This window comes from Zonotrichia leucophrys, chromosome 8 (genome assembly GCF_028769735.1).
Source record: "Zonotrichia leucophrys gambelii isolate GWCS_2022_RI chromosome 8, RI_Zleu_2.0, whole genome shotgun sequence".
Taxonomy (NCBI): domain Eukaryota; kingdom Metazoa; phylum Chordata; class Aves; order Passeriformes; family Passerellidae; genus Zonotrichia; species Zonotrichia leucophrys.
In genome coordinates this window covers 14,169,926-14,193,290 of record NC_088178.1, presented here as the reverse complement: position 1 = coordinate 14,193,290, position 23,365 = coordinate 14,169,926, and the positions used below count along the sequence as shown (strand labels likewise).

The 23,365-nt window shown below is 37.0% G+C and overlaps 1 protein-coding gene across 3 annotated transcripts; it reads left to right on the top strand.

The window, feature by feature from the left end:
- The first annotated feature begins 112 nt into the window (after window positions 1-112).
- On the top strand, window positions 113-21,022 carry CCDC18 (coiled-coil domain containing 18). 3 transcript variants are annotated; one of them, XM_064719755.1, is made up of 25 exons: window positions 113-402; window positions 654-801; window positions 1,026-1,176; window positions 1,717-1,884; window positions 2,785-2,894; window positions 3,736-3,864; window positions 5,417-5,513; window positions 6,169-6,290; window positions 6,855-7,164; window positions 7,381-7,457; window positions 7,567-7,727; window positions 8,203-8,423; window positions 9,190-9,300; window positions 9,919-10,050; window positions 10,754-10,888; window positions 11,484-11,561; window positions 11,992-12,108; window positions 13,357-13,524; window positions 13,977-14,119; window positions 14,547-14,710; window positions 15,476-15,689; window positions 16,240-16,339; window positions 17,367-17,483; window positions 17,917-18,062; window positions 20,888-21,022. In XM_064719755.1, exons 2-24 carry the CDS (start codon window positions 662-664, stop codon window positions 18,046-18,048), a joined length of 3,297 nt encoding a protein of 1,098 aa, XP_064575825.1. In that variant the 5' UTR covers window positions 113-402; window positions 654-661; the 3' UTR covers window positions 18,049-18,062; window positions 20,888-21,022. The 3 variants fall into 3 exon arrangements, 2 of the variants coding, with proteins under 2 accessions (XP_064575825.1, XP_064575826.1); XR_010441194.1 differs by lacking the exons at window positions 17,917-18,062; window positions 20,888-21,022 and having other exon boundaries at window positions 15,565-15,689; window positions 17,367-17,394; XM_064719756.1 differs by lacking the exons at window positions 113-402; window positions 654-801; window positions 1,026-1,176; window positions 2,785-2,894 and having other exon boundaries at window positions 1,817-1,884.
- The last annotated feature ends 2,343 nt before the right edge of the window (window positions 21,023-23,365 follow it).

The window sequence follows — 23,365 nt, the reverse complement described above, 5'->3', positions numbered from 1 at the left end:
ACCCACAATGCACCGCGGCGGCACGCGCCGCTCCCGCCCCCAGCGCGCCGGCGGCGGGGCCGCGCCTGCGCCGTGAGGGCCCCGCGGAGTTCGAGCGCGGCCGGAGCGGCGCCGGGCGCTGCTGTGGTACCGATACCGGCACCGGCCCGCTCGGAGCCCAGGGACGGCCGCCTGCGCCCCGTGCCGCAGCTCTCCGCCAGCCCGAGCCCCTGCGGCGCTCCCCGCCCTGGCTCTGGTGCTGCCCGCCCGCCCGGGGCCGGTTCGCTTTCACCTCTCGTTGCGCTGGTCACGGGCAGTGAGGCGAGTTTAGCGCGTTCGCGGGTGCGCCGTTCGCTTCTCGGGCTCCCCGGCAGGTGCCCCGGACTGCCGGAGCTCTGCGATGCGCTGCGTGACGGATTCTTGGTAAATAATGTACAGCAGATTTTTCCAGTTTTCATGTATGGCAAGTCGTGGGGCTTTTTGTACTTCATGAATGCATACAGAACTCCTCACAAAAAAGACAATTTGTTACTTTTATTTAGTGAACGTAGGAAGGAGGAGTGTGTGAAATGTGTACATTTGGAAATTGAGCTTATTTTTTCTCCTTTGTTTTTATTTTTGCAAGTAGTTTTCGTGCCTATTTAACAGTGTTTTAATATTAAATATTACTTTAGCCTTATGCATGTTACCAATGGAATGTAGCATGTGGACTTGCTCTAAAAGTGATGCTGATGACGACCTGCTCGCAAACGTGCAGTCATTACAGAATCAGCTGAGGAGAACTGAAAAAAACCTTCAAACTGTAGAGAAAGAGCTTTCCAGGTATGAGTGTGAAAAAAACGTTCAAACTCTAGAGAAAGAGCTTTCCAGGTATGAGTGCGTCTGGGAATGAAAACCTCCTGTCTCTTGTAGCATAGCTCTGTTCTATTCTGTGTGATGGATTACTGTGATTATCTCCTTTTCTGCTTTTTGTTTGAATGGTCTTTATGAGCAACCTAATAAAGAAAAAAAGCAGTACTGATTTTTTGCTCTCCCTCCAAAACTAGTACAAGGGAATATTACAGCCACTGCTTCGATGAGGTTACAGATGTCCTTCTGCAGGACTTTGTACAGCCCAATTACGATTGTCAAGGCTTTTCCAGCTGTAAGAAGAACTCTGGGAGAACATCTCGCCAGGATTTTCAAAGAAAATGCAAGGTAAATATTTCTCTTTGTTACTCCTTTTTATTACTTTGGCTTTCTATCCTTTGCTATGTTTTGGAGCATTTTTGGCTGCTGGGCTTGGAGTAGATAGACTGTAGAATTGGGCAGTGATGTCAAGTGAGCACCTTAAACATAGTATCCCTTGAGAAACTTCCCCTTGCTGTGGGAAAGTTTCTGCTCCGCCTCTCAGTGCTTGAGGCTTGTAGGAAAGATGGGGACAAAGGTTTTGGCAGGTCCTGTTGGGATAGAACAAGGACTTTCAACTGATTTGGATGAGATATAGCAGGGGTTTTACTCGTGAGGGTAGTGCAGCACAGCCACAGGACCCCATCCCAGGAGACATTCAAGGTCAGGTTGGTCAGGGCTCTGAGCAAGCTGATCTGCTTCAGGTTGTCCTTGCTCATTGCAGGGTGGTTGGAGTAAATGACCTTTAAAGTTCCCTTTCAACTCACACTGGTTTTGATTCTATGATGTTTTTTTAGATAAGAGTGTATACATATATATATATATAATCAAACATGTTTTTATGTCTAGTCTTACTCTGTATCCACAACTTTGGATAAAACTGTGGAAGAAAATGAACAACTTCAGGAGAAGTTCGATGCCCTTCATGAGCAAAATGCATCTTTGACTTCTCAGAATCACTACCTGAAGAACAGAGTGGAAACAATGAACTTTGAATTGATGCAGTCAAAAACAAAAGTATGTATCTTTAGTGTGCCCCAAGACACCCAGTGACCGTGATTTTTGAGTTTAGAATTCCAAGCAGAATGTGCTGGGTTTTGTCTTAGTTTAATCTGTGTAAGTTTTAATATTTAGTATATATTTAATAATCAATATTAATCTTGGACAGAATAGTTTGGAATCTATTTCTCCATGGGCAAAACAACTATATTAATTATGAATTCTATCTACTTGTGTTCCAAAGTTTAGTCTAAAGACAGTAAGCCACAGAATGAAAAACTCACTATGACAGAAAATAGTTCAGTAATGCATTTAGTATTGTACATTCATGTGTCTGAGACACTAATGGGAATAATAATGGCACAGTAGTCAATTGTCTAGGAAATTAAAATAGCTCATCTCTCAGCTTGGATTAATATTGCTATTTTGAAAAAAGTGAAGATGAGTTAGAAAGGAGTATTGTATCTAATAAATCATTACTGATTTAGTTTACATTTGTCTGTACAGGTTTGTTTTAGGACAACTATGTTGTTTTATTTGGTTTATATATAATATTAATAAAACATAGCTATGCTTAGTGGATTTTGTTTGAGAAATGTTATCTCCAAAACAGTACAAATAAATAGATAAACAAAATGTTTGACTGCCTGGCACTGAAAGAAGAAGTAGTTGGATATAAACTTGTGGGGAAAAGCAAGACACAAGATCAACTTCTAAAGAAATCATTTTGCTTAACCGAATATCACTGGAACTGGAAAGAATGTTAAATGGGCAGAAAATTGGAGTTAAGGTGGTGTAAATGAACAAACAGAGTTTACAGTAGGGTTAAGAGCACTGTCATTTAGCAAGCAGATTGTTCTGTTTCTCACCTGTATATATGCAAATATTAATGAAAACCCAAATATGTTTCTGTTTCAGATTTCATATCTTGAGGGTGCTTTAGCTACACATTTAATCAGCATTCCGAAGTTGAAAGAACAGATTGTAAATTTGGAAGCAGAAATTTCAGCTCAAGATAAAATTCTGAAGTAATGTGTACTTTCGAATCAATATTTTATTGTTGTCTTCCTGCTACTCCAGTCTCTTTTTAGGGATGACATAATTTCTGTGTGGGTCATGTGACCTGGGGTCTGAAACTTTCATTTCGGAGCCATTTCTAGGAGGAGGGACGTGGTTTAGTTTGTGCTGAATGAACTTCAAGAAACTGAGGAAAAAATAATAAAGACTGGTGAAAGAAGCCAGTTTGTAATGTGTGCTGGATAGGGGTGTGCTGGTTAGGGTGATTGTTTGCTCCATGGCCACACAGATTCTCTTGTAACAAGCATACATCTTTCTGAACATGTGCTCTTTGTAACTTGAAGGATTCTTTCTTCATGAGTACATTAATGAAGGCAAATGGCCAAATAAAACTGATGTAATTGCTGTTCAGAGGTGTCAGGAAGACATCCCTGGTTGTCAACTTGCCTTACAACCTCATGTTATGGAATATTCAATTAATATTTCAGTAGTCTGGCTTCACAAAAAGAAGCAAAAATACTTATGTTAAATTTATATTTTAGTGTTCTTTCCCAGTCACACCTGTTGGCAGAGAAAATATGATTTCTATGATCAGAGCTCATGACACAAAGTCAGCTCTTGGTCCTTGGCAGCTGTGACACCTGGTGCCTATTGATAAGTCTTAGATACCACTCCAGGCTGCAGACACACTCCTGGGGAGTTTGCAGACTGTGGGTGCTCCTGACCTAGCTTTGAGAGTTCTAGCATGTTTGTCTAGCACTTCTGGAACATTCTATGCACTAAAGAACAACAGAAATCTATTTTCTTTACAAAAAGTTCTTATTTTTTTATTATGCTTTGTTTATTTGCTAGAGATGCAGAAGATAGACTAGATCAAAATCAGAAAACAGCAATGGAAAGAGAACACATGTTGGAAAGATATCAAAAGGGCTATAAAATTCTGAAAATTGAGTTAATTGAACAAAGCAAGCAAGGAAAGAGGTAATTAACTAATTTTAATAAATGGAGCATAGAATAATAGAGCATAAATGTTTATTTCCATTGGCAGTGGTTTGCTTTGTGGAATCAAATGACTTTTCTGTTTTAAGGATGTTATTTTTTAAAAAAGGGGAAATTCTGTGGTAAGGTACTGATCACTTAAGTGAACACATTTAAAATCTTGAGATCAGCTGGTAGCTGCAGGCTGATAGCACACATTAGTGCCCAGTTTATCAGCTGGTTTTTCCTTCAGAATGGAGGTACTGCAGTGGAAAGCTTCAGTGTCCAGAATATATTTTTCCTGAATTATTTTTGTACTTGTCTTGGAAGAACCTGGAGTGCATGCTCAGCAGCTGGTGTTAAGCAGTACTCCTTGGTGTGAGGAAAATGATAAAAGAACAACTTAATCAAGAGAACATTTTTATGTTATCCTTAATCTTACCTGTCTGTGTGATACTGGTGAAAGGGTGCTGTAATTCCATCTCAGTTCCCTTTTCCCTTTCCTATTGCCTCCTTTAGCCTCGTGGCTCTGTCACTACTGGAGGGAGTTTGGGAATTTGATTGTTGCAAGTTGCTTTGAACACTCCTATCAGCTCCAAAATGTAATTTTAAAGAAGTGAGTGGAATAAATAAGAAGATCCATATCTTCCCTATTGATTTAACTGCATTACCTGGGGCAAAAAATTACCTGAATTAATAGCTTGGGAAAGCATTTCTTGAACCTTTTAAATGCAAACTGTTTGTTTGACTTGTGCCTCTGCCCATGAAATTACCTTTAACCTTCTTAAGGCAAAAAACACTGAAATACTGTGGGGCTTGCACTGCTGGTTGAAGAAATGTTTTGCTTTATGATTGCTGCTCCTTCAGAGCATGTGGGGCTGGAACTAGCTGTACTTAGTTACTAGTTGTAAATGTAAATATTTTTGTACTTCAGAAAAGCTCAGCTTCTGCCAGGTGTTAAGTACAATGTTATGGTTAGTATCAACAATAATTATGGTTTACTTTTAATCATTAATTGCAACAACTTACTTACAGGCAACCTGAAGTGCTTTAGGCTAATGCTATTTTATTGTTCTGAAATTCTCTTATCCCCTTCTCTGGATACTTTTGCCATCTCCAGATGGGCACTGGTCCCCAGCCTGAGAGACCCCAGTCTGAGGGTTGGCTGTTCTCAGAGGAGGCACTGCCCCATCCCCAGCCCCTGAGTGGAAGAGAGAAATGTTTTGGAGCAGCAGGAATTGCTGTGTGCCCCTGTTGGCTGTCCTGGACAGGCTGCACAGCTGAGCTGTGCTGAGCTCACTCTGCAGCTCCTTCCCTAATGAGCCATGACAGGGGAAGGGCCAGTGCTGGGGAGTGACAGAGGGGACCAGGGGGGCTCTGGGTTCTTTCTTGGAGCAGAATCTCATGTGATATCTGGGGCTTGGAAAGTTGGGAGAAGAAAGGAAGAACCTGGAGCAATTACTGCAGTAGTTGTTTTTAGTAACTGGAGAAGATAATTACATTAATGGCTGGAGGATGTGGGTTTTAAAATTGGTTTGCATCTTTTGCTTGACAGAGCACAACAGGAAAGAAATGAAGCTTTGTTGAATGTGGAGGAGCTGACAAGGGCTTTTACAAGGTATAAAGCAGAAATAACAGAAAAATTAGAAAAGGTGAGAGTTTTTTCTTCACTTGTATTTGCCGTGGTGTGAAGATGTTTCTTCCAATAGGCCAGGCAGCCAATAGCAACAGGGCCATCTGTGAGTCAGTTGTTTCCACTTGTTGGTGGCAAAGCCCTAAAGAAGTGGGACAGGGTAAGCAAGTGTTTGTAGTGATAAATTCAGCTATATAATTTTACACTGTCTTTACACAGTCTGCATCTTTGCAGTATCCCAATAGTGCTGCTGTTTCTTATGTCTCCTGCTTGCCAGCTGGGAAGTTTATATTTTAAAAATACAAGATTCTTTAAAAGCTCTTTTTCCTCTATATGTATAAGCTGCTCAATGAGACATGTGCTGAAGAAGATCTATGATGAAAATGGAGTAATCTCCCTAAGTTAACTCTTACAGAGGTTTTTGTTTTGTTTGACTTCTTTCCTTGTGGAACAAGGCTGCCAAACACAAATATGCCCTAAAATATTAAGTTAATTTTTTTCCTAAATGACAGAAAAAGAAAATTTCTTTGCCTCTTGCCTTCTCTTCACAATAGTGAGCAATAGGATTATCTACTGACTTACCAGAAAGAGCATTATGTTATTTTTAAAATAGCCCCTTGACACGAAAGCTTGGTTTACTGCTGTACAGTAATGAAAAATAATTGCTTTTTCAGGCTAAAGCTGAAGAAGTAGTCTTGGGAGAACGTTTAATTAATTGTGAAAAAGAAAGAGAGAAGTTGAATGATAAGTGTATCAGCTACAGGAGGGATCTAGACATCCTAGAAGAGCAACTAAGGTAACACAAAGGCTTTTAAAAATTCTCTGCACAGTGTTTTTACAAGAACTTGTATGTTGCAGCTGTCACTGTGAATGTTCTGCTCAATTCATACAGTTCAATACATTTCTGCTCACTTTCTGTAAGTAATTTTGAAACCCTTTAATGCCACATGCTGCCCCCATTCCCAGGAAAAGCCCCCCAGGCCTTCTGGGGCTCTGTTGCTCACTGGCTGCTGCTGCCATGGGTGCTCTCAGGCCTCAGTGAGGTTGTGATGCTGCTCTGGGCTGCTCTCTGTCCCAACTCTTCAGAAGTTCTTTGGTGATTCCCTCATTGCTTTAATGAGGGAAGACAGCCATCAGCTGATTGTCTTTAGAATTGTTAGGTTTGGACAAGCACCTGCACAGATATTTTGGGATTATTCAATTTACATGCTTTGTCCACACTCACATTCCTGTCTTAATTGTTGTTCTTTAGGCCATTTTGGCAAGAGTGGGCAGTGTAGGAACACCTTCACATTAGCTTGAGTCTCCTCAGTAAGTCTCTGCCTCTAGTCATGAAAATACCTTTTAAATGTCTTTTTAGACAATTAAAGGAAGAGAATCACAACACAAAAGAAGAAATTAAAGCTCTAGAGGCAAAGAACACTGAAATGACATCAATGCTGAGTCAGTCTGATCAGAAGATCATCAAGCTGGAGAGTGAACTTTCTGAAAAAGAAATAGTACTTAAAGAGAAAAATGCTCTGAAAAGTGCAAATGAAGAGTTGAGAGCACTTACTGCAGAGCAACAGAACCACTTGAAATTATGTCATCAAGAAATAGAGGATTCAAGGGAAGAGCTCAGCATCCTGGAAACCATTATTTCTCAGTTGTCTTTAAGTACACCTGAAGAGGTAGAGTAACTGCTACAGCCTTAACAGTGTATTATGTTTTGAATCATTTTAAGGATTGAATTATCCAAACTTTTAATATCCTGGTATGTGTCTTAAAATTCATATGCCAATATAACACATGAATTAAGGATGCTGTAAAGCAATAAAAGGCTGATTTTTCATTGATCTTTGTTTTCTGTTAACTTTTATTTTAAATGGCACCATTTCAAACACCAGCTCCTGAGTTCCTCAGCCAAAGAAGCTTCCCCTGAATTTTGTGGTGAATCAAGTAAACCTCTGGTTGCAGACCTAAGGTATAACTTTCTGGTTACTGAGCTACAGCAAAATTAGGCAGATGATAAGGTGCTATGAGAATTAACATTCAGACAGAATGTTCAATATCTGTCTCCTTCTTTATAATAGCATTAAACTGGCAATGAAAGAAACAGAAATTCAAAAGCCTGATGCAAACTTGACTATCTGTACTGGAGCTGAGCATCTTTCTAACAGTAATGAAGGACAAGGAAACAGCAGGTTATGTGACCTGGAAACAGAGCCTGTCAAATTGATCAGAAATCCAGGAGGTAAGCTTGCTGAAATAGCTGTGCAGTTCTGTCTAATGAATTCACAGAACAGAAATGTTCTGCAAGGGTTCAAGTTGTTTTACAGCATGTGTGCTTTGTTTGAACAGGGAGCATTTTGCCACCTGGGAAACTGTCAAGTTCTCCAGACACAATATATTTCTTTCTTTAGCTGCTTAAGTTACTTGTTCAGCAATAGCTGAGCTAGGAGTTGTGTTGAAATGGAACCATGTATTTTTTCTTGAGGCAGATTGTGCTAAAATCTCTGTATTTTTGTTGACTCTTTTCTCTGTATCCTGCTGTGTTTCTCTGATTGCTCCTGTCATTACTGTTAGGACTGCTCCATGGAATTATGTCAGGGCACCTGTGTGATGCTGTCTTTATTTTGTTTGTTTTCATGAGTCTCTACATTGAGTTACATTATTGGTTTGCATGTTCTTTTATAAATTAATCTTAAATTTATTTTTTCTACTTTGAGAGAGGAGAAAATGTCATCAGTTGGAACTTATAAGTAAACAATTTGAAAAGGTGAGGCAAAAATTCCAGAAAGAGATAGAAGAGCTACGCACTAAACTGATAAAAGCAGAAGATGAGAATTCTGCCTTGAGGACCAGCATGGCTCAAAGAACCAGCCAGTTTCAAACCATACAGGAAGACCTGTTGAAGAAGGCTTCAAAAACTAACAGCTTAGAGAGAGAAGTAAGTTTTAAATAGCACTGAAAAGAATATGCCCTTTTTTCTTCAGTCAGTAATTAAAGATAATTAAGACAATAGTTATGGAAAAACTGCAATTGCCATAATAATTTTAAAATCTGATTAATTTGAGAAAAATTCAAACTAAACTTTTCAGCAAGCAGAAAGGCTTAGCAACCTTGATTTCTTAGTTGTCAGAAATACTGTTTTGAAGTTAATAGGCTTTTCTGCTCCTACTTTGATTTGCTATGTGGAAAATATGCACAGTCTTGTTGCTTTGGTGTGGCTGAATTAATGGGTAATCCTAGGAAACAGGTTGAAGGAACAGTTGTATTTTTCCTCATTAAATGTTACTGTAGTTGCCAGAGATGAGCATCATTACCAGGGAGTCACAAAAGAAAAAATTTAAGCTTCACCTTTTCTCAGGGTGAATAAATTAAATTGCTAATGTTTCCATTCTGGTGCTGATGTGTTTACAGAGTTCAGCATAATGGGTTTGCAGTTATTTCCTAATAACGAATGCAAATGTTATGAATATGTAAAGCTATTTCACTGATAATTAATTGGATAAATTGTAGGTAAATTGTCCTGAATATTTCTCTGTAAGTAGTTAAGTAATAAAATATAGTAGTTCAACAAAACCAACAAAACAATTTATTAAAAATACTATAGTAGTAGCTAAAATGGAATTGGTGATAAGAAAGTGCATACAAATATTTGAATAAAACTGCAACAGTTGTCTACATGCTGTTTTGTGCATATTTAATTTCAGATAAGAAAGAAATCTTCTCAGCTTTCTGCACTTGAGAAACAGTTGGAAGAAAAGACTATTGCTTATTCCACTGCTGCAGAAAGAAATGTTGAGTTGGAACTGGAACTCATGGTAAAATGTTCTCAGTGAGAAACCACATTTATTTAAAAATACATAAAAGTTTAACTTGATATAGTAGTATTCCCTGTATTCAAAATGTGGGGACTTTCATATCTGCTAAATAATCTGTGCAGATTTTAGGAACACAGGTTTTAAAAACAGAATCTTGTTTGAAATAAAGCATCCTTTTTTTCCCTGCCCTTGAATGTGGTAAGTTATTAATGAACATGTTATGTTTTCCTTGTGGTCACTCATGCAATGAAGATCTGGCCCTGTTGAATTGCCATTTGTTTCAGTGACATACATGTAGGTTTGTAAATTAAAAAGTCTTCAAAAGGGTATTTTAAAGATTCCATCTATCCATATGAATATAGAATTTCTTTTTGTCTTTGTCAGGAGTTCCCTGTGCCATAATCCATCTTGGCAGACACCTTGTGTCTGTAGTGGCTGCATTTACTGATATTCTGTCCTGTGGTATAAGTCTGACATCCTTTGAGGTGACTCATGCTCTATGTAACTTCAGAATTTCGTTTGTTGTTCCTTTATGAAATCTAGAAACCAGATGATCAAATAACTTAATATCACAGCTAAATGTTTTTATTCAGTCCTTTTATTGTTGCCACTTCCCAGGGAAAAAACAGATGCATTCATGAGCTGGAAACAACTATCAGTGAAGAACATGAGAAAATAACTTCTGCTTTTGAAGATGAAAAGTTGTTTCACCTCAAGCAGCACAAAGAAATGGAGAAACAGATTGCTCTAGTAAGACCTTTATGGTGGGGTGTTATGTATGAGTGTTATACTTGGTGATTTTTTCCTGTACTGATTTGTCTGGTAATTTCGAGACACATCCATTAACATGTTATGTTAAAAACCTCTTCCTTCTCCCTACATTCCCTGATTTTAGTACATCTCTAGCTAGCTAGCTATGCAACTTTCCCACTGCAATATTCATATCCTGCTCAACTGAAGAGAAATAAGGACTCAGGAAGAGTACTGTTGTTTTTTGCTCCAAACACACAGAAAAAAAGTATAGCTTCAGTGCCTACTGGATTTGAAGCATGACAGCTTCTAAAAGTGTTCTTGTTGCCTGAACCTCTGCCAGACTGAGCCTTAGGAGCATCTGCATTCAGGGGTTTTTCAGTCTCTAGAGAAGAAATGTTTCTCCATGTGATTAAAAATATAACTGTGACTATTTCTAGCTGTTTCAGAAGCTTCTCATCTTTTAGTAAAGAATGGATGTATGTCTTACTGTGTTGGCTGGTGACAATTGCACTCTGTCTGCTCTCATTCTCCTCTGGAATTAAGATATTAAGTGCTTGAGATTTCTGGATAATATGGAATGCTGCTGATGGCAGTAACATATTTAATTTTCATTATAAAAATGATGGGTGAATAAATATGAATCATATTTAGATGAATACATTTTTATTAAAAGAATAAATTACTGTTTACTTATGGACAGCTTCGAACACAGCTGGAGAAGAAACATCAACAAGTCACTGAACAAGAGAAAATAATATCCATTTTACAGCAAGAGGTTGTACATAAACAGCATCACATTGAATCATTGGATGGGCTGCTGATAGGAAACAGAGAGGTAAGGCTGGCTCTTCACTTCCTTAACATGCAAATCAAGCAAGTGACCAAAAATAATGGAAAGCATATCCAGAAATACATGGAAAAATTGGGGAAAATGAAAGATGTTTATGTTTATGCTTCTTAATTCTTGTTTGAGTAATTGACTGAATCTAGTGTAGTCACCAATTACTACTATTACTATATATTGGTCAAATTTTAATGACCTTTCAGTATTTTCTGTCTTAGCATTCTCTTTATGCCTCTGGATTGACCCTTGGGCTTCTCTCTCATATGAAAGAGATCTGGATAAAGAATGTTTGCATCAATCCTGCACTAGGTGGAAAACCAATAATGTTCTACTATGATAATATTTTATTCCTTTTAATAATGCCTGCTACTGCAGAATATGAAGGGACATCTCTCAGCAACCAAATTCACTTCAGAGTATCATGCACACAAATACATGATACAAGCAATTGTGTTTTAGGTACACTGATCTGTGTTTTTTCCTGATTATGAGTTTTTATTAAATTATTTATAACTTTATAGCATTAGATGAATGTTATGTAATATCTATAGATGGTTCTCTTGAATAAAAATGTCTGTAAAAACAGGAAATGGAAAAGCAAAATGTCAAGAAAGATCAAGGTTTGAAGATGCTGGAAAGTCAGTTAAGAGAAGAAAAAATCAAAGTTAGTAAACTTTCTGTACTGTTCAAATAATAGTTTTAAAGTTTGCAGTAACAGTGTGTTTCCTTTTATCTTTTATAGAAAAACTGTTTTATATAAATTTCTCTAAAGTAAACATTCCAGAAGTTATTTGTCTGAAGTATTTTTTTGGTCTGTTGTTTCATTTTTTTGGTCTTCTTATTTTAATTAAAAGTATGATGAAACCTACAGTAAGAGATTATGCAATGCATAATTGCTTAATGCAATTACTGTAGTTACAAAGACTTTTCTAGTTTTAAAGCTTACTATAATCTTCCATGACTGTTTTAATGCTCATATGATAAAAATGTAACTTTTCTGATGTTTTACACAAAGCTGTCTTTTAATACAATTTTTAGACCAGTTAATATAAACCATGCCATGCAATTTTAAATAATCTATTGCATTCACCTAGGTACAACAACTTGAGTCAGCTGTAAATGTATGTAAGGAAGAAGTTGCACTGTATTTGAGTCAGTCACAAGAAAATAAGGAGATGTTTGAAAATCAGCTGAAAGAAAGGTCTGAAGAGGTAACAGTTTGTTTAAAAACTCTTCTGTATTGCAGAGAACTCTTGTTATGATTGATTTAATCTAAAAGTTTGTGAAATGACAGCCAAAATTTGCAACAGGACCTGTGGATGGGAAGTAAGCTGGGAAAAAATGATACATTTTGGGAGGGTAAAGGGGAAAATCAAATCATAACTCAAAACCATGGGGTAATTTAAGGGAAAAGAAGCACTAAAATAAAATGAATTGTTGAAAGAGATGGCAAAATCAGAATAATGTGAAACAAAACATTACCATGGAAAAAAATGGAGAGAGCACTCTTGTAATATAAATTTAAGAGCACAAAATGGATCTGTTTTTCAGCTGTCATAATGGGGAAGAAGTCCTGGGCGTAAAAAAATGTTTACTTCTAGAACCCTGAGTTTTATCATACTTTCCACTACTGCTTGAAAGCAAGAAAGAGTTAACTTTAAATATTAGAAGGAATTTTTATTAGTGGGTGAAGTAATTATACATCAGGCTGATCATGTCAGTGCTGGCCTCCCTGCTGAGAGAGGCTTCAGTCAAGAGGAGGCTGCAGGAGCCTGGACAGGATTAGCTTGGTGGAAGCTGGGGGGTCTGGCACACACAAACCTGGGATATTTACTGCTGCTTCCTGAGCCCCAAACCCTGCTCTGCTCTACTGCATGTGAGGGGGCTGGATCCTGTGTGAAACATCAAGTGTGGCAAGTGAGGCTTTATTTTTTTTTCCCAAGAACACTCCCTTTTTTTTTCCTCCAGAAGAGTTCCCTCTGGCATTCACCACTGAGAAACCAGATTAGACAATATAAAATAAGTTAGGCACTCAGATTTTTTTTTTAATTGGAATGACTATTGTCATGCAGGCAAAAAGAAATAAGGGGGAGGACTGAGAACAAAATCTCAAGGGGAAAACAAGGACTTTCTGAGAAATAAAGAAGACTGGCAGAAAGAAAAGTAGTTCTAACTGAAAATCTGCTGTGTATGTTTTTAAAATATTGACAAGTTATATCTAGAAAGCAAGAATCAAAACCTGGGACTGACTGAGAAGTTGCTACTTTCCTCAGTGTGTAAAACAATACAATGATGAATTATGAGGTCTGTTATGTACTGTTGAAACTGTAATGCAACTAAATTCAGACACAAAAGTTTTGTTGCATCACAAGTGCGATTCTGTGTTCATTAAGTGAGAATAGCTGAAGCAATTGCAAATAAAAATGGTTTATTGTAAGGGAAAATAAATGTCTTTTCAGCTTCATTATTTGCAGAAAGAAATAAAAATTAAAGGTCAGACTATTCAGGACATGAGTGAACAAAATATTCTCCTGCAACAAACTTTGCATCATCAGCAGCAAATGTTACAGCAAGAAACTATTAGAAATGGGGAGTTGGAAGATAATCAAATTAAACTTGAAAAACAGGTACAGTATGGTGAGAATTGTATACATATATGGAGAAAATTAATTGCCTTGTATATGTTTTCATAATACCTATAAAATCTGAATATTTCTTTGAAAACTGAGTTGATAATTATTATTTGATATATGTAAAATAAAGAGATTAGTGGCTTGTTTTATCTTAATCCAGGTTCTGAGCTATCAAACATTCTAGTTAGCATTAGAGTGGTAGGTACTTGGAAAATCGAGCCCTAAACTGCAGTTAAGTAGAAGTGCATTTAAATTCAGAAAGTTGCATCTTGTTACGTTTACTAGAAATTATTTTTCTTTCAAATGGCCGAGCTTTAGTTTTAAATTACATACAGACTATAAAGAAATCTGTTGTGTAAAAACTCTCCCTATGTGAGTTGAAGACAAGACTCTGTATTTCTTTGGTATTCAGTTTGAAACTACTCTTTAAATGCCATTTCCAATAGGTATCCACTTTGGAAAAAGAGCTCCAGAAGCAGAAAGCATGTGCAGAAGATGAGCTGAGGAAGGTGGAGGAGAAACTGCACCTGGCTGCTCAGGAAGGAGATTTAAACAGGCAGAAGGTGGCTGAACTGGATTGTACAATCAGGTAGGTTTAGGATAAATGAGAGGAGTATTCTGCACGTGGGCATGTGGATGAGAACCCTTGCTGTGTGAAATGCTCTTCAGCTCTGGGCTTACCCTTCAGTCTCTGGCAGCACAGACTGGAAATCAGAAGGGAAACTTCTGACTGGCAGAGGCATGACTTTCTGGAACAGTTTTCCAATGGAATTAATGCATGTCCTGGCAACCTACTTAGCCTTAAGATAGCAGTTCAAATCATAACCATATCAGCTTGCTTGTAACTGTAGAGAGTACATTCTGCAGGAGCTTGCTAGTCTTAAAGAATATAGCTTTGATTACAAGAAAAGCCTACTTAACATGACTTGTATTTCCATTTTATTCACAAACACTTGCCTTAGATCATGTTGCTCTTGTTATTCCTTGGTTCATTTTGTTCTGGTTGCTTCTCTTAGACAGATGAAATTGGAGATGGATCAGTGCAAGAATGAACTCACTGGCATGGAAAAAGAAGTAGTGCAATTAAAACGAGATGGTGCAAACAAAGCGCTGCAGATAAATCAGCTGGAAATCACTCTGGAAGAAGCAAGATCAGAGCTCAACAGAAAGGCAAATGAGGGTAATTTGGCTATTTTGTTTCTCAGGGTTCCTTTTGTTAAACTGTCCCTCTCTATGTATTGGACATTTTTCCTCCCCCCCCTTTCATAATCAAGTACATGAAGGTCAAAAAATTATTATCGTTTTAAACCCAAACAAAACCAAACTCAAATGAACAACACCCCCACAACCCAAAAATATCACAAACATTTTTCACATACTTTTGCAAATTCTCATTTTTGTGGTATATACCTTCACCCCAGGTGAAATACTAAGTGGTTTCCCTGTAAATTGATAATGCAGATTCTTAATGTAATAGCTTTAATAAAAAAGGCATTTGCTATTCAAAAAATGCAGCTCTTTGAAACAAGCAGAAAACCCCACAAGTCTATGGAAATAACAAACATTCCAATCCATCATCTTCCATTTAGTTTAATTGGACCATTGTTTTAAGCCAGAGAAGCAGCAGCAATTCTGCTTGCACTATTCCTGGCACTGCATGGTCAGTTACTGTACTGTGTCTGTACTGCCTTCTTGGCCACGTGTTTTTACATACATCCTTATGTTTCAGGTCAATTGTTGATTATAAACTGAATAAAGCTAGCAAATACTTAGGTACCATAAACATCTTTTTGTATAAGTAGTCACTGTTTTTCTAGGTTGTCCTAAAAATTAGTGATACTGGAAATTTATTATGACCACAAGTGCTCCTAGGTAGTGATGTTGCATGAAGACCCTGATGTACTGATGATTAAACATTCTCTTTTGTGGTGTGTGTGTAAAATAGTGAATGATTTTGAAGATAAGCTGCTTCAAAGTGAGACTTGCCACAGGACAGCCTTACAGAAAATAGCAGAACTGGAATCTTCATTACAGAATGCCTGTGGAGAATTAAAGATCACTTTGACACAGCTCCAGGAGGTGCAGAATGCATTGCAGAATGCACAGTCCTCTCTGGAGGAGAAGAACATTGCTATCATGGATCTAACAACTGAGCTCAGGTGAGCTGCTATCTTTTCTGTCATGAAAACTTAGTTATGTTGATCATTCCTTAAGAATAGCAAGTAGTTTGGATGGGATTTTTAATGTTTTTAGCAGCTCTCTATAATTTTTAGGTGGTTTGGGGCCATCAGATAGCTTGATACTTGAGATCCTTGGCTCATTTTTAATTTCTAAAAGTGGTGCTGAATTATTTTTAGGGAATTCTGTTTTAAAATCTGATGAAATTATTTTAGTAATCTTAAAGCTGTGAATTAATCATAAGAATAGTCTAATTGTCCAGTCTGCTTTCTGACCACAAATTAATGACACTTTATTTTTTAAAGAATCCTGATTTGGTCAATTAAATAAATTGAATAATGAAGTTACTTAGAATTCCCCACCTGGAATATAATTAACAGAATGATTCTATTTGGGTTTGTTTCCTTGCAATCAATTCACCTTTAGGGTAATATGCTGTAAGTAAGTAATAGATCTCATGATTTTCAAGCTGGATATTTGAAGCTAAGCAACTGAATGTGCATTAAGCAGTTAAATGTATGAGAATTTCAGGTATTGCAAGGATGAAATTGAAGACAAAAAGCAGGAACTCCTTGACATGGACCAAGCACTGAAAGAAAGGAATTGGGAACTGAAACAAAGAGTAGCTCAGGTGAGATAATTTTTAAGCATGTTACTGACAATTATTCCTGTTATATAGCAGATAACTCATGAAAGGTTAGGTTAGGCCTGCTAGGTTTGGTTGCTTTGATGTATTTTCTCAAACTCTGCTGGTTCCTACAGGCACAGTGCCAACCTCAAACCAGCTGTATGTTGTTGAAGGCTTATGTACCAGGAAAATCAGAAACCTTATGCCATATCCTGTCCCAAGACTCTTCATTAGTGATAAAGTCATGGGGCAGCTGTTCTCATCTTGGTCATTGCTAGGGGGAAGGAGAGGTCTGTGCTGAAGGGTGCTTGGAGATGATAGATTCCTTTCCTTGTTTGCACTGCAGCTTCTCTGATCCACATTAAAGCAGCCACTAAATATGAAATGGTGTCTTTGTTGTGAATAAATTTCTGTAGCTCACTTGAAATATTTTCAGACTTTTGGTCTGGCTTCAGGATTTGATGCCCATCATGGGAAAATTCTGCTTCTGTCACTTTATAATAAACCTCTTCCTGAAGGAGTGACCAGCCTTTGTTTTCAGGAATATTTGAGGTTCAGAGAGAAGGAGTGGGATTTGAATAAGTCTGCTCAAAGAACTGACACTGTCAGGAGGACAGATCTTGCCTTGTATTTTTGCCACAGTGCCCTGTGAACTGCCCCAGGAAGTCATCAAAGCATTTGATGAACTGAATTTTTTTGGTTTGGCAAAATTTGGCACTTCCTAACAAGGTGGATTAGTATAATAAATTACACATATTTCATTGAAAAGGATAACTTGCATTATGTGTATGTGAGGATCTGACATACTCAGTTATGGACTTTTTCCCAATTTTCCCTTTCTTTTTGTTTAGCCACTATGTAAATGATATAGCTATGGTGTAGCTTTATATTGGCTACTCAAGAGAATACTCTTGAGGCTACAAAGGATTAATTTCATTCACTTTGCTCTCATAGTTTGTAATATGGCTTCTTAAAATCTGCATATTAGTTCAAAATAAAATATTTCCCTTTCTTCCTTTTTTACCTCTAGATTGCACAATTGGATATGACAGTTCGTGAGCATAAGGGAGAAATGGAGCAACAAATAATTCAATTACAGTGTAATTTAGAGAAATCTGAGTTGGAAATTAAGGAATGCAATAAACAGGTAATGCTTCTTAATCAAAAACACAGTTTCCCTAACAAAGGGCAGCTAATTCTATGAGAGAGTCTGGTCCTGGGGCACAATAGCTGGCCAGATTTAATCTAGAAGATAAAACCTCTTTTTTATTGTAGGGAGAGGGAAGGAATGTACCAGTAAAAATACATGTTTGTCAATTAAAACTATAAATTTTGTCAGGCTATAACAGTGCAAAAATGAAAAATGATTTTTCACTTGCTATGATACAGCTCCCAAACTGCTCTTTTAGTAAAGGAAAATGTAGACAAAATAAAAAAATTGACAGAGGAATCCAAAGTCAGGATCAATACTGACAATATTTGGGAGTTTTGTTTGTTTTGTGGGTTTGGTTTTTTCTTAAATACAATTGTTCTGACTTTGTTAAAATATTGGTTCTGATTTAATTGCATTTTCTGTTCAGATTGAGAGCTTAGAGAAAAAACTCCAGCATTCCAAAGATGAGCTTCGTGAAAAAGAGTTTGAATTGCTCCAGAGAGATCAGGAAATAAATCAGCTGAAGAAAAAAAGAATGAAAGAAAACAACATAGCCTAGAAGCTCTTGGAAAGGTAAAACATACCTTGGATAGACAACAAATGATCAATTTTTAATGCCATTACTGTAGTGCCTGGAAGAAATGATATGGTGTCTCTTTAATGTGTCATTACTTCTCCCAGAATCATTGTATTCTTATCCCCTAAGTTTAATTATTTTAAAATTACAGATTTTATGGCAAACTCTTAATTGTCTGCTTTCTGTGGAGAAATTTGGTTCCTGATTGTCTTTAGGCACCTGATTTTCTGGCTATGGATGATATGGTCTTCCTTGAAATGAAACAAAGCAATATGCTGTGTGATGAGAGCTTCTTATGACTTAGGTACCTATCTTGTGGAAATGATTGCATCAAAGGCCCCTGAGCTGCAGCATGCTGTAGGAAGGAGAGTGAGAATGTTTTGGCCTAGGGAATGGGAGTGTGTGGAGGGACTTGAGAAGACAGCTGACTTTGTGAATTACACAAATCTGGGCTTTGGTGCATGAATCAGTCTTTACAAGCACAAATGGGACCTGAGATAAACAGGCTTTTGCAGAAGTAAGTTCAGTCAAGGATGATTCCAGGCTAGAGCTAAACACCAAAGCCAGGACGGCCCCTGTTACTCTGGCTATGCTGCATTTATGTGTTTGTTTTCCCCAGGGTGAGGGATCAGAGAGGCCTCATTTCTGTGTGAACACCAAAGGCCTTTGGTATTCCAGATCATGAGGGCTTGGCTGTGTCCCAGCTGAATATGAAGTTTATATATTGGTTTCACTGCAAATTAAAGCAGTGTCAGCTCTTCCATCTTGAATTCTGTTAGGCTATTGATGATGCCCAAGAACAGGACAGTGACTGCTGCTGCCTTTCACTCATACCATGAACAATTTCTAACTTTTCCTAAAGGATGATTCTGAAAGAAAGAATTTCCTAGCTAGCCCCTGTACAATTGCTGACTAGATTCTTTCATTCCAGACAAATTGTCTTGTTTTTGCCAAGGAATACCAGGTAGGAAGAGGCCTAAGAATGATATAAGACAGACTTTGAAAACAGACCTGCTCTGGTCGTGTTCCAACACTTGGGACAAGAAAATGAAATTTTATTTTCATTGTAGTGAAGTAGATAAAAAACCACTGGATTTTGGAAGCATTCTGTGTAAACATGAAATATGTTGCAGAGGGCTTCTGGCTTCATTTACAATATTATATGGTTCCTTCTTTGTTTAAAAATTAGGTATATTAACATAATGTAAGAAAACACTTTCTCCATTAGTAGCACATTGCACACTGATTGACCAGACTTGCACAGAAATTTTCTGTCCTAGTTCTAAAAAATAAATTGCCTAATCTATTTAGGGAAAAGGGGTGGAGAGGCAGTGTGTATGTCTTGCCCAGGGGTACAGTCTGTCTCATTCTTTTTCTTCTTAATACATTGCCTTCCTTGCTTATTACAGAAAATATATTAGTTCAGGGAAGGAATTGCTGGGAGGGTTGATTTGTGTTCTGGTCCACTCTGTCCCTTTGGGACTCATAAAATAACCAGGTCACAGAGTTTTCAATTGAATTATTCTTTGTTCTTACTGTGCTTCAATCTGCAGTGAAAATTTTGTAACAATACAGCACTTGGCTACCCTTAGAAGCTGTAAATATTCCAAATAAAGGAACCAAAAATATCTTGCTGAACACTAAGAATGGCTTTTTTCATTTTTTCTGGGAAATTGAAGTAATTTTCTTTATTAAAAAAAAAGGCAGATTGGATTTACAGCAAGCTAATTTTTTGTGACCATAGTTCCTTCTGAAATGAGAAGTAAAATTGTATTAAAATGATATAAGAAAAACTCAGTGCTTACAATGATTGACTTTTCTAAAAAATGATTTTTACAACATTTTTGAAAAACTGCATAGCATTAAAAAATTAAGAATTACTGTAATCTTTCATTTGTTAGCTGTAAGCTGCTTATATGCTGCTTACAAGTGTTTCTGTACAGTATTGTAGCATTCCTCATGAAGAATAAATGCCTGGCTAAACATAGATAGATAAGCAGAGGACCAACATAACCTCTTTTAAAATTTATAATTAACAAGAACCTTGGTATAATATGATGTGAAATAGTAGTGGCTGATAGTCTCTTTTTATGCTCCAGCACTAACTAATGTAAACATGGCTGCTGTGTATATATCCCAAAGACACCTCAAACTCTATTTTTTTCTATAAATGAATAATTAGTTCCAGCATATTCACTTGTTTTTAAAAGGAGGGGTAGGGGTAGTGAAGCTCTAGAAACTAACAAAAACCCCCTAACCTCAAACATGCTGTGTTTGGCTGCATTTACTTCTGTACACAGCTTGCATTTGTTTTGCTGTTTTTCTTGCTCAGTGTTAGTGGACATCATAGGGTTTTTCCCTCTTAATACCTTGATGCTGTTGATGGGGTTTCTGCAGACACTTCCTGAACTGTTAGCAGCTTAAGAACAACATTGCAATCCAACATGAAACCTTAAGCCCCATGCAGAGGAGTTATTTCAAAAGACAATGTTCATTAAAACTGTACAAAATTCTTACAGGGATTTGCATAGGAAGATTTCTTATCAAAAATATTCTACATAGCATTTTCCTTCTTATCTGCTGGAACTTAATATGGTATTGGAAAATTTGTAAGTTGTGCTCTTGGAGAAAGCAAATGCACTTCAGTTACAAGAACAGTGAACAAAAATGCATCAATAACATAAATCAGAATTTGAGATGGCAGCCATGGACTTGAGACCTGCTCTTAGTTTTCTTTAATTTGTAAGCTAAAGTTTAATAATGAAAAGTAACATGTTGGTACAAATGGATTTAGCTATGGTAATCACATATTTTGTTTCAGGTGCAAGAACTGTGAAGGAATGAGTTGCCCAGGGGACGAGCAGCAGCCAGGGATGCTGTTGCTGGCATTGTCACTGTGCATTCCAAGAGGACATTTTAAAGTTGTATTTCTAAATAAGGCATATAATTATTTGTACTGAAGCAGATGACAACCTTTTTATTTTTCCAGCTGTTATTGAGATTATTGCCTTAATTGAATATAATATTAATTTATCTTTTATACTTCAGAATAAAATTTATTTTTTTAAGTTGTAGGGATTAATTTCAGCTGTCATATTTTTCCAAGGTTTTTAGATTATATGTTTGTTTAATATCTCACTTCTAACTAAAAGCACAATGGTACTATCTTATTAGCAATTTTTGTGTGGGACTATTTTATCTTTTTTTGTACCAATGCAGCGATGCAGACACAACATATTATTAAAATTTACCTGTTTGTAAGATGTTTTGGGACACTGATTTGATCATAGACACTGGCAAAACCTGCTTGCTTTACTGCAAGCAGTATCTTTAAGATGCACAGTGTTGTGGGACAGGGCCATAAAGCGTGAGGTTGTTTCTTTTGATATTTTTAATCAAACAAAAATCCATACAAAAATTCCCATTGATTAAATTCACATCATAACTATGCATTCTAAAACATATTTATTTCCAGGTTTCTAAAAGTATTACACAATTAAGCTTGTATGAATGGCTAGTGGCCCCACTTTTATATTTACATAAGCATCAGAAACTGCAAATATGCTTTTGAGGCATCAGTCTAAGTCTGATTAATGCACACAGGATTTATGTGCATTAAGACATGTGATTCATACTTCAGAAATCAAGCTACTAAAGTTATTTAATGTAAAGAAGAGGAAAAGAACTGAATGTATTTCAGTTTGAATACCAGGCCTCAGTTAAGTGTTTTGTATATTGAAAGTGTGTCTTAGCCAACAAACCTATCTGAGGCATCCAGACATTCTGTGAGTGGCAGTTTGCTGAACTCCTTGGGCAGTGCTGGCTCTTTCCCTTCATGTAAACACGTTCCACAAATGCCACATGTTCCACATTAAGTGGTTCTACAAAACCAGCCACACATTCTGCTACCACTGACAAGCCACGATACACTCATCCAAATTATTGCTGCAGTTTCAGATTATTTATTCTGCTATTGTGAAAATCATGATGTGATAAAAACCACTGTTACTTACAGAAATAAATATACTGTGTGTATTAAATAGAGCTATTTCTTTCTCTACCTAACTGTAAAGGGAAGATCTTAGAATTTGGTTGACTGGTGCAATAATTACAAATTAAACTACCTTTATTTTTAGCTCTCTTTATGCACATCACTTTGCCTTCAGCCTAGAAGGGTATGCATCACACTTCAGACCAATTTTTTTCAAGCAGTGGAATACATAAGCCCTTCAAACCAGGAATTCAAGTGGAAAATATAACCAATCCTTAATTGCAGCTGCATCACAACACTAATGGAATTCCACTAACTAGCATTGTATAAAGCCTCATTAGCTCCTCCTACATGCACTAAATATAAATGTGCATGAACAGCAAAAGCAATTTGCCTAATCTCTGAATCAGCTAAATAGCATTTGCACTGAAATTTTGTCTGTATACTAACTTATCTGGTTAAACTCTGGGTCAAACCTGATAAATAAGGAGAATCATAATTATGTTTTATCTTTAGATATTTTGCTATTTTGTTGCTTGCCTGAGAAGGATTCCACTTATACTGTTCAAACCAGTTTATTTCTTTTGGAAAGGATGGACTATTTTAAACATAATTTCAGTTAAATATTTCTGTAGCGTCCTACTTTTCTTGAGTCACTAACCAATTCACATCTATGCAAATCCTGAATCCTGAAACACTAAGTTCATTCTTGTGAAGTGTGTTGCATTTACATGGGGTTGTTAAGTCTTGAAAAACATTTTACTGTGTATAATGGCATTGCAATTAGCTGAATGCTGTTCATAAGGCTAATTGCTTATTAAGGTCTTTCTTTTTCCTGTCACTCAGGACAGAAACAAGGGACTGATTTTCTCCCTGAATGTAGTGTACCTACAGTTACTGTATGTTAAACATGCATTGCACTGAAGTGCCAGCTCAAATGCCTCTCTTTAATCCACAGTTTATATGTAAAATATTTTCTCCAAAACCTAGACATCAGGCTAGTTCTTATTTTTAAAAATTTTTGACATGTCAATTGCAGAATCAGAAGTGCTGAGATTTCAGTCTTAGCAGGAATGAAGTGAAGCTGTCTGTTCAACATTTCCTGTCAGTTCTCCACTGCAGCATGCTTGCTAACTTTCTCTGTTCTTGGTTGGGAACTCTGCCAAAAGGAAATGTCAGGAGTCTGTCCAACAATTTGTCTCTTTCAGAATCCACATCCCATTTTGCAATTTGGGATCTTTTTCTGTAATGCCTATTAAGACTCTTACAATAGTAAGGCATCAGGGAAGAAATCTATTCCTCAATGTG